Raw genomic sequence first — 12,165 nt, 5'->3', positions numbered from 1 at the left:
AGCGTCTCATTCCACGCCAAAAGCAACTTCTCTGCATCGATTTGCAAGTCTTCCAATGAAAGGCGTGTGCCAGAATGAGTTGTCTGTCAGTCTTGGAGACGCCTGAGCAACCGAAGGTGGGTGGAAAGCATCAGAACAACAAAGACAAGAGAAACCTGAGTGCGAAATAAAGAGCGGCCATGATGAAGCTGGTAAAGGGCCGTGAAAGTGGGCTCCCTGCCGATCCCGCCGAGTGATGAGACGAGGGCCAAGGCCAGTTCTTGCTAATAAGTGTGAGCGAGTACAGCCAAGAGGCCTCAGCCAGTAGCCTTATAACACCTATTATCATCCTTCCTACAAGACATCCACGTGTTTCCATTTACAGGCTATTGCTTAAGCTGTGAAAGGCTCTTCTTTGTGAGCATGTTGACACCTTTCGACTTGTGTCAGTAAGAGTTGACAGGCTTTAATAGTTTCTGTGGAGGTCAGCCTGCTGCTTGGGGTGGATAGGTGGAGGAGAAGGACCAGGATACCCGAGGACATGCCTCACTGTGCTGACAGGAGGAAGAGGAGTAGGAGGAGGAAGATTTCGATGCTGGGGCAATTTTGTGGCCAGTAATTCCCTCCAAGGTTTGTAATACAGAGTAGCAACACAGCAAAAGCAGAGACTGAGGCTCAGACAGCCCACAGGGGACATAATGTGTCCTGAGCCAGCAAGGGAGGAAAATATTGATGTTGACCTTTTTTTTTTTTTTTTTTTTCAGTTATTATTGTGCGTGTGCCAAAAAAAAAACATTGTAAAAGTAGCTGACAGATTCTTTCTAAGAGTAGTTGACACCATAGAATTTTTTTTTTTTTGTTCATTTAAAGCGATGCGGTCATGGGTGGACGAGCCCTGCTGGTGGTATCTGTGGTGGCGTGGCTTGGCCGTGACCTCGCTGGGTACAGTGCTGCAGTGGAAAATGTCCTGTCACTTGATGGAGGAGCTGCCTGTAGCGCTAGGAAGGAGTGTGGCGACAGGGGCCATGTGTGTTAACCTCTTTCCTTGTCACTTTTTCTGTCTTTCTTCCCCCTCTGTACACTCCCCCTCCCCTTATCTCCACCTTTTTTTTCTTTTTTTTTATTCTACTTTTTCTCTCTCAATCCACGTTCCCCCAGACTCAACTCTCTCTCCCCACACTCCTCCATGACAAATTACTGCTGGCGGTTGATTTGTTGGTTGTCAAAAGTGCTCCCTGCGCTGGAGGTGTGGAGTGAACTGCAGAAAAAAAAAAAACGGTTCTCCAACCCCCCTGCCCACCCTCGTCTGGCTGTCCAGATCACCTGCTCTTCCACCCGACCAGCCCTTCACATGTGCCCCCTCTCTGGAAATCGACATCCTGTCTCATAAGATCTCATTACATTAGATTTTCATGTTAAATCAGCTCCCATATTAAATTTTCCGTTGAGACTATTTCGATATGTCAGGAAAGGAGCTTGAGGAGGATCGTTTTCTTATTTATGGGAGAGGAAATGAAGCAAGAGCAAAATGGGAGGGGGGGAAAAAGTGTGAGTGAGCGATAAAGACCGAATGACAGAACTAAAAATGTCAGGATTTGTGATAGGCTGCCTGCTGTGGTAAGAAGTACAAACAGCTCCTCAGAAGGAAATCTGTGTTTGTTTGGATGATCTGATGAATTAATAGAATAAGCAGCTTACTCTAATGTACTGTAATATTCTTAATTTTGCTGTTTCTGCGAAGATGTGACTGAGAAAACATGCAAAGCTGCTAAACAAAAGGATTTAACATCAATGTCATTGAGCAACCAGTATTTTTTTTTTAAACTCATCATATCTGTATTGGTCTATAGTATTAAATACTGTACAAATACAGGAATTTAATCATGTTTGATTCAAAAATCCTGTAAATCCAATGTTGCCATAAAGCAGCCGTTCTCATTGATTTTCAGCTTTGCCAGCAATGACCTAATACAGCCACAGATATTGGAGGGATAAACCACCTTAGTACAATGAGCACCGACAAATCTCTCATCTCTCACGCAGTTTGTGTACGTTGTACTATGTCAATATGTACAGTATGCCTTTGCTGGAAGGTAAAGTAAAAGTTTACCGTGAATAATTGTAAGGAAAACTATACATAAAGAGTGGGAATAATTTTTTTTACCACATTTTGGTGCAATTACATCTCTTTTGGAAGATGTCTCTACACGTTTTGAACATTTCAAGATTAAAATTATGGTCCAATATTTTTGTTTTTATTTTGCAAACCAGCTCAAGCTTTTTCTAATTGGATTAAAAGTAGATGTGGACATCATCTGGACTTTGACTAGGCCATTCTCGCATACAAAAGTACTTTTTTCTAATCTGTTCCCAGTCTGGAGTCTTTTGCAGCATCTGACCAGCTTCTGGGATGGTGTGTTCAGGATTCAGTGGTATCTTTACATGTGGTCCCAAAAAGTTTGGCTATGGTTTGCCATCTCCTCCACATGGCTTGTTGTAAGCTTAAAAATGGATGTTTGTTGACTAACTTTTAACATTGACATTCATTAAAAGTTGCGATTTTATAAAATAACTGATTATGTTGGATTTTGTGTGTATCTGTGTAGCAGGGCTACCACACGTTTGAGATTTACTTTTTTTTTTTTAAATTCAAAATTATGGGCTACTTAGCGTTAGTCTCGACTATTCTATGACAAAACTCCTATAAAACACACTTAAGTTTGAGGGTATAACATGACATAACGTGCAAAATATTTTTGTACCAGATAAGAACTTGGTGATGGTGTTTTGACAGCAGCTTTTGCGCAAGCAGAGGTGATTTGTTTTCACGACCGGCTTTGGTCGCCCCAGTCTGACTCGCTGTTTCTGCTCACTAACAGTTTCACTTCTGCAAAAATAATCGAATATGTTTTCTTTTCAACCCTGGCCATACAGAAGCAGGATTGCTTTGTGCATTGCCATCAAAACACAGAGGAGAGCGACGCAATCCACTCATGTTCAAAAGTGTAAAAACTATCTCGTCGCTCTGTCTTTGTGTTAAAAGAGGGGTTAAGCTCTTATCCTATAAATATGGCTTGAAAATCCCTCTGTCAACGACGCATTCAGTCTAAGGCCCGTATTAACATAAAAATGGGGGGCTTGTTATACAGTGAGATTTCAATAAAAAGAACACAAAATGCATTTAATGAAATTCAGATGCAGGGCCCTGGCTCCCTGGATCTCATTAAATGAGCTTTGTGCTGTTTTTCCAATCTTCTCTTTGTAGAGGGGGTCCTTGAGTGCCCTTAATAATGTGGCAGATTTCATCATATTCCTGATTTAAAGAGGACAATGTCTGCCTTGTTCACTTGTTCTTTTCTTCTTTTTTTTTTTGCACATGGAAACCAATCTCCACAGATGTACTCGAATAGTTTCTGAATCTGGATGGAGATGATACTCCCAACTTATGGTGTGCTTTCTCTTTACTTGTTGAAGTTTTGTTGGGGCTCTCCACTAACTCCTTTTTTTCCCCGCTGTCCCTCCCTCCCCTCTTTTTCTCTCTCTGCATAGGATTTGGTTTCATAACTTTTGAGAGTGAAGACATCGTAGAGAAAGTCTGTGAAATTCATTTTCATGAAATCAATAACAAAATGGTAAGTTCACACATTTTATCTCCCCCCCCTCCACCCCCCACCCCTCACAATTCCAGGTGGGAGTTGAAGGATTAATATTTGATTTGTTCTTTGCCCTACTATTAATAGCAGACCATGTGTGTTTGTGTATGTGTGTTATATGCACAAGCTAATACTCCCACATAGCCACACTTTGTGGGTCTCTGGGTCTCAGGGATGGGAAAGCAGTGGTGTGTACTGCCCACAAACCGTGAAATTGTGCGGCTGAGTTCTGCCTGTCAGGCTGAGGGGACGGGAGAGTGGAGCCTGTCCCTCTCCTCTCGTTTCTACACTCCCCTCTTTCTCTCCCCCCATTACCACATGCGCTCACACAAACACACATGCACAGGTGGGGATGTCCAAGGGTGCAGGAAGAAAGCTACTGGCAGAGGCAGAGTTCATTAGTCAGGGATTAACACCTTCTACTGAGTGCCAGCGATGCTGGTTTTATTTACACCAATCGTACGGTCCTTTCAGAGTTTCTGCTGCAACTTTCAAAGCCATCAAGTCAGTCACGTATGATAAATTGACAAGGTCCGCCCTCAGTGTAGCGAGTGTGACATTAGGGCCTCCTTCGCCCACGTCCATCCTGTGAGCCTCTTGAGAAATCCTGCATCATTTGAACAGCTTCGTGGGCCGTGATTGACGGGAGGGAGTACTTGTCTCACCACCGTTCTTTCCGAGTGTACACTCACTCCCCCCTTCCCTCTCCCATGCCTCCTCCTGAAACCAGCAGACTGACTGACTGCCTGACTGACAGAACCGGAGTAGTATAACCTCCCTCACCTGGGAACAGACCAAGTCTCATATGACCCCAGTACGCATCCCAACGCCCCCTTCATATGGTGTCGCATACCCTGCTAAAACTGAAACTTAAATCTATGGCAGAAGTAACAATACTCAGTATTATACTCTGTCAGATCCTCTGGCATGCTGATGTACATCTGTGGAAACCAAAAAAAAAAGAAAAAAATTTAAAAAACTGTCACATGTGAATATGCTGAATGTCAACAAGTCCCAGTTTGGATTTTACAAGCAGGTGACACATTATTTCCAAATAAAGTCTCACTTCTGCCACCTTTAACCAGGAGGAAAAATACTCTCACAAAAGCATTTGTTAAGCACTGTACAGTAATTTGCTGATGACTAGAGTGGAAACAGAAGTGCTAATTAACAGACTGAATGTGCCGAATAAATAGTTCAATAATAGCACAATTATTATCAATTTATAAAAGGGTTTATTTTATTCTGTAAAACTATGTTTCAAATTAAATGTTGGAAGGATGCACTGATTTTTCAGAACACACAGGTATGGAGAGTTAGCCATAAGTACAACAAGGGCATTGTGTTAACAGTGGCTCTTAATGGGAACATACCCCTATTAAAATTTAAAGTTTTTGTGATTAAAAAATAAACTGAAATAAGAAATAATTTTCAAACTTTCTCAGTCGTTAATGTGTCATATATCTAGTGCAACTGATCTGTACAACTAAGAAATCTGTTTAAAAGCTTCAATAACATGTTTGACATCCTAATATTTTGTCAAAAATATTTTGAATCAACTACAACATTTAATGTACTTTAATAGGAGATATGCATGCATTATAAGTTCACGAGTTAAGGCCATTCCGACATCTTTCTTTTGATGATTTTTCACTCACTGTGATCCTGAAAAATTTATTTCCTCTTCAGCTTTCTGGCAACACCTGAAGGCTACCAACATCTCTCCGTTGCACTTCTCTGCCTTCAGTATTTAGGAAGGTTTTAGGAGATTCTAGCCATCCGTCAGTGTTTTCTCTGGAACAAGAGCTTTTATTTTTAAAAACCATGATTTCATACTGTAGTGTCTCCTCTTGATAACATTTCTCATTGAGAATACCCGAGGGTCACTGCCACACCTGTAAAACACCTGTGAATTGAAATCTCTCAAGAGCCTCATTGAACAGTTTCCAACTTGTGTTTTCATTGTTTTGGAAGAACATCTAATTTTTCCCATTTTATATATATATATATATATATATATATATATATATATATATATATATATATATATACATATATAACAAAATACTCCACAGTAATATTATCTATCTATATATATATATATATCTATATATATATCTATATATATATATATATATATATAGATAGATAGATAGATAGATAGATAGATAGATATATCTATATAGATAGATAGATATATATATATAATATTACTGTGGAGTATTTTTGTACTCTTCTCTTGACTGGTACCTTGCTAGAATGAGATCCTTTTGATTCTTTGTGCAGCATTGTTGTAAACAGTAAGTATGGAAGTGAGCAAGTCTTAGGAAGATCCAATTATATAACTGAACTCTATTTCAATCAAAAAATAAATGAATAAGAGAAAGGTCTATATTTTGAAAGAATTAATTTTAATGTGCCAATGTCTTATTATATGCCAAACCAACTACACTGCATTAAGATATTCAGTGTAATTGATGATACATCAGAAGGGGAGTTAACAAAGTAATTGATTAAGAGTGTGCACTCTTACGAGACCAGGTTATTTTGTCTGTTTATATTTTCCCTCAAATATTTTTTTTATTTGTAGTTAAATTGTAAAGGATAAATACCATATCAACGGTGGGAAAATAAAAAATAAAAATCACAGTCTTACTGTCTAAGCTTAAAGTGAATACTTGTAATGGTCACTGTAACTTGAAGTTTGAACAAGGTTTATTGTGCATATTTTTATATTTCTTACAATTTACCAATTCAAATTTGCAGAAAATTACTGATTTATTTACTTATTTTTTACTTGATTAAGTAATTGGATTTTGTTTTTGGTTGCTTTTTATCATTTTATTTCTTAAAATTTTCCATAATTTCCTAATTCAGTGTGTCTTTTCTATAATTGCTGAACAGAAATAATCCTTCAAACAGCTTTAATGGCTCTGTTACAAAGCTGGGGAAATAAAGATGCAAGCTTTATATGCCGATGATAATAAGATGAATATGATTTTTTTATTCAGACTGAAATTACGGTCAGTTTTCTCCAAATCCAAATGCCTGTGTTATCACAAATATTTAAATATACAAAATCTCTGAATACACCTTGGTTATGTTTCAGAGAGATACTTGGTCAGCTGTGGCATGTTTTCATGCAGTCCACTGTTGCTTGTCCAGCTGCTAAAAACATCTGCTCGAGTGAATTTAAACTCACACAAGGCAATAATGTCAAGCCAACTTCATAGCTCCTACAATCTCTCGCATGTCACAAGTAAATTCACTGGCTTTTCTGATTCAGGATGTGACATGATTTTAATTTTCAAATTGTGGTTAGAAATAAATTTCCATTCACCAAGTGTGTTGATTTTATAATCACCATTAGGGTATTGCTTTTGTTTATTTAAGCTGGTTCATTTTTCAGGGTGAAATGATAATACCTAAAGAAAGAATTAAGTGTACATGTTTTTTATTCTAATTCACACAGGCTAAAAACCCCCCACAAAAACAGGCTTAAATATTTATATATATCTCCATTATTATTTAAAATTTGTCTGTCATGTTAAGTTGGATCACAATTACGTACTTCCTGTCGCTATCAACAAGGATTTGGTAAAGTTCTAGCTGGAAATTGGACAACTCTTCTTGGCAGAATTAGCACAGTTCCTTTAAATTGGTATCATTTGTTTGGAGATCATTTCAGAGGCTTAATGTAAGACACTTTTATCCATTCTTAAACCAGATTGATTTGTGTTTTGAGATGATTGGAACACTAGATAATGTTCAAGCTTTATCCAACTACAGTCAAGCCCAAAATTGACAATTTGTTCTGACAAACGTGAAACATGTTTGTTCTGACTGTGCGATGGACTGGTGACCTGTCCAAGGTGTACCCCCCACTTTTTTATGATGGCATTTGTAATAGTAGTTGCATTTTAGAAAAATACAACCAATTAGATATTGCTATACATATTTGTTTTTATTGTTTTTATTAGTAAGGTCCACATACTTCATTGTTTTTCATGAGAGTAACTTGAAAAATGGAAAAGAAAAGCCTTTTCCCCCATCAGAGATAAACACAAAGGTAAAGTCCCAGTAGCTTATTTAAATGTAGATCTTTGTCGGGACTCACTGATGTAGAGCTTGCTAAAACATATATTATTTCATTGAGATCAGTTGTAAGTAGCCTTTTGTGTCCTGTTAATATATAGCAACTGAAATTATGTGACATGGGAGGCTGGAAGGGAAGTTGTGAAATTTATTGTTGTTTTCACCTCCTCTCATTTTCTTGCCAACAACATTGTGGCTCATTTTACACATCTGACCCAGGGTTGTTCCACAGAGTGTGAAACTGTAAACAACTGTAAGCGTTTAGTCAACATTTTCTAATGAGGGCTTTATGAGGTGTAAAATAAACTACTATGGATGGGAGAGAGTCACTTACAGTTTTGACTGCCAGTAAATATACTGTAGATGCATGAGCTTAACCAATCCTGAATTATTTTTAAGAACTGTAATGTAGGAATGCCTTTTTAAAATAATTGTTTTGATACTCTAACATTTTTCATTACAATGAAACATACAACACACACAAAACTTGGGGCACTGATTCATAGTTAAATAGGAAGAAAGAAAAAAAATATAAAAACATTACAAGATGTTACACCTAGTAATGCTTCCTTGCTCTTGTATGTCAGCCATTTAGACCAGCGTTTGTTGTTAGAATGACCTTTTATATGCAAAAGATTTGTCCATAGAGTGAATCTCCTCCACAACTTCCTGCCAATGTTCTAGCTGGGGAGGGAGTTTCTTTAGCCAAGACCGGGTAATAGCTTTTTTGCTTGCAATTGATAGAACTTTAAAAAGATACTCATCTTCTTTTTGAAATACTTCTCCAGATATCAGCCCCAGCAGAAAAATTCTGGGGATCTTTGGGGATGACATACCCCAAAATTATCCCGGTGGTCTGACAGATTCCATCCCAGTAAGGTGCCAACTTTGGGCAGGACCAAAAAACATGAGACTGATTGACGTTCTGATGGCCACATTGACTCCAACATTGCTGTTCTTCTCTTCTATGTCTACTAGTAATTTGGGGTGTAATAAAGTATCTAATTAAGCACTTCCATCCGAATTCCTTCCATCTTTTAGAACTGGTCTGTTGTGTCACACACATTGAAAGCCAATCACCTGTAATTTTTACTCCCAATTCCCTTTCCCATTTAGACTTAATATTCAAGGTGTTATTTCCATTATGTTTCTGCAACCCTTTATATAGTTTAGAGACAGTTTTACATGGGAGTTGAGTATAAACATTTGCAAAAAATGTTTACAATAGTATTACCTTCTGGGGAGCACCTTTTTTATTTTGGTATTGTAAAAATGTCTTACCTGAAAATATTGAAATAATGTAGGAATGCTTTTAGCCTTTCTGCAGTGAGTAGTCTTTATTGCCGTAGAAAATACAGTTGTCCTTTTTCTAGCTAATTCCATCACTTTCTCCTCTGACTTAATTTTAAACACTTCCAAAATACTAAAAATTAATAACTTTGAGTATTCTTCACTCATTAATAACATCCATACTGAAGAGATTAGACATGGTACTTTCACAGATTGGGTAGAGTTTCACCAATCACCAATGTCTCTACTTGTATCTACTGCTTCACATCTTCCACCAGGCTCCAGAAGTGCTATTTATAGCTTTTATGTTCTTTATAAATAACAGCACACAAAGAAATATTTTAAACCGTCAGGATAAAGTCTAGGGAGACTTAGCAGAAAATGTGGGAATATATTGAGCTGGTGTTGTGTGAAGGGATATTACCAGGGTCAGTTTTCTGAAGCTTTTGTCGCCTTTGTAGGGTCCCCCTCCTGATAACACCTACAGCACATTAAAGGTGTTTGGATACAGAGAATAAATGTGACGCTCAGATCTTCTACAAGGTGTTGACATTTTCTAGCATCTGCAGAGGGAAAAGAATTTGTGTGTTTAAAGCCTTTTTGTCCCCCCTTCGTCATAGAGCAGTGGTTATTCACTGACTGAAGCACACGAAGTAAAAAATGTCCCCTGTCTTCATCCTTATGAAGTACTATACAGAAATAGACCTCATCCATCCTGCCCATGAGTGTTATCTGAGATGGTCTCGTGAATAATTGATGTCGACAGAAATTCCACCCCGCTTGGGAAGGTTGTGGACGTACAGGACAGCCCACCTTCTCGTTGTCCTTCCTCTCAAGAGCTCCGTTGGTGGAGTGGGTCAGGGCCCACTCAGATGTGAGTGACTGAACCTGTAAGTGACTTGGTCAGCCCCCTGTGTTCATGTGCCACCCAGGCTTCGTTCTCAGGGGCATGTCTTCTCTGTCACTGTGAATTCTGTCTCATATATAATTAAAAACAGGGTGCAGCTTTGCAAGAATCTCATAACTCACCCCCATCAGCCGCTTTGGCTTCTCTGCCCCCCCTCTTTAGCATATGTAGGATGTGATAAAACTATTGATTATCTCCTCTGGGACTCTGTCATTGTTAAAACATCCTCCAGCTACTGCAGCCACCATCCTTGTGTTAAAACTAGTAAATATTTTGGAGTAAAAATCAATAGATAGAGGACGGGATGACGGTTTTCAAATATTTTCAAAGCTTTTCAAAGCTTTTTCATCACACCTCCACATATGTGAATGTCTATATAATACCACAGGGAAGAAGTCTCTTTGACAGCTGAGGGAAAGTTGTAAATTCTGTTTTCTTGAGGAAACAAGTTCCTTAATCACTATACAGCCGGTTGTCGTGGAAGTACAGCTAGTTTTTAATAATACTGCATAATTATAATCAAGTTTTGGCTCTGATGAGTGAGTGGTGGGTCATTAAAATGGACTCACAGTGATTTTTAGTCTAACCATTCAAGATCATTTTTATTTTGTTATTTTAAACTTTCAAAGACAGCAAATCACCACCAAAAGCATTTCTAGGTAGGCTTTTCAGTATTTTAAAATGTTTTTGTGACATAATGCACAATTACAGTGCTAATGACATGAAATAGGCTCTAACGGTCAATCTCATCTGATTTAGCACTAAGGAAATCAAGAATTTATTCAAAACTCTTCATTGTTTGGACATAAAATGTTCTGAAATTCTTAGTAGAGGGTCTAAAGAAAGCTTGGAACATTAACAAACAATCATTAAAACATAGCGGTTTAGTCGAGAGGTTTTCATAAACATAAACAGCCATTAATTTGGGTCTTTTTGTGACTTATCTGAATCATTTTGCATACGCATGCTACGTTTATTGTTTCTGTAGGTTGGTAACCTCTTCCTACTTTTGAGTTTTGTTGTCAGTGAAGCCTAACAATATAATCTGGATGACATTAGCATGTTTACACATTCCATTATTATGTTATAACTTGATAGTGTTCAATAACGTATATTCCGTGACAGAAATGCATTTTAGCACTTAACAGAAATAATAGAACTGATCAAAATATTGTGAAATATAGTCCATCAAGTTTAAATAAGGAGGTTTTGCCATGTCTTCAAAACGTTGCGGTTAGCTCGTTTATCCATTCCAAAACCAGTTTTGGTGTGTTTGAAATCATGGACCAGTTGGAACAACTGACTAGTTTGACGTTGATTAATGAAGAGTAAGAAAGTTCTCACTCTTCATTAATCCAGTGTTGAGATCAAAGCAGACCACCAGCATGATGCTGCTACCACCATGAGGTGGTACAGCGTGCCTCACCTTGACCAGATATTGTTTTCTCATTACTAGGGGAAAAAATCCATATTTTTGTCTTCTGACCACAAAAGCTGTAGATTTCAGTTAAATTTGATTGTTCCAGCTTTGGAGCAGGTGGCTCTTTCTTGGAAGGCTCCCTCTCAGGCAATGTCGATGTCTACTTGCTTTACAGTCAACAGTGATACTCATGGGTCAACATCTTCCAGTTTATGATAAGCCTAAGCCTTTGTGCTTTTACATTGTTATTAAACACAATGTTCTTACACATTTTAAGTATATTTTAATATTTTTGCAGTAACACAACAAACTGTGCATGTTTATTTCTCTTTCTTAGTTATGAGTTAGACATGCCAAACAATTCTCTTGTTTTTGTTTTGTTTTATTTTTTATAATTCCCACCCATATGGAGCATATCTGTTTTCCCAAAATCTATTGTGCAGATTGACGCAAGCCAAACAGCTTTAATCATATAAAGAATTCGCTCAAGTGGCTAGAAACACAAGCAGTCGTGCAACAGATGGTTTGGCCCTCACACAGGCTTTCTATTGGTATCATGGAGCCAGTCTGGGATTACATGGAGAGACTGGAGCAGCTGGGACTTCCTAAATCCACACAAGAACTGTGACAAGTTCTTAAAGATGTTTGCAACAGCATACCTGCCAAGTAGTCAGAGAATCTCTGGATAAGTGCTTCTAGGAGTATGGATGCTGTTTCATAATGGTGGACACATCAGATGCCTGTATTTTGTAATATAAATAACCAAAGAGGTCGTGTCAAAAATTGTTTACCAGTGATGTCATCTTTAAATTAAATTCTTC

The 12,165-nt window shown here is 38.0% G+C and overlaps 1 protein-coding gene across 5 annotated transcripts in view; it reads left to right on the top strand.

Annotated features, from left to right (window-relative positions):
* The window catches only part of msi2b (musashi RNA-binding protein 2b), a 301,650-nt gene that overhangs the window by 212,227 nt on the left and 77,258 nt on the right, over window positions 1-12,165 (top strand). For all 5 annotated transcript variants that reach the window (XM_032576245.1, XM_032576242.1, XM_032576243.1 and 2 more), the window contains exon 8: window positions 3,529-3,611. In XM_032576245.1, the coding sequence (XP_032432136.1) occupies window positions 3,529-3,611 (83 nt within the window). The remainder of the gene's footprint in view (window positions 1-3,528; window positions 3,612-12,165) is intronic.

Source organism: Xiphophorus hellerii, chromosome 11, assembly GCF_003331165.1.
Source record: "Xiphophorus hellerii strain 12219 chromosome 11, Xiphophorus_hellerii-4.1, whole genome shotgun sequence".
NCBI lineage: Eukaryota > Metazoa > Chordata > Actinopteri > Cyprinodontiformes > Poeciliidae > Xiphophorus > Xiphophorus hellerii.
This window is presented reverse-complemented; position numbering and strand designations above follow the sequence as displayed.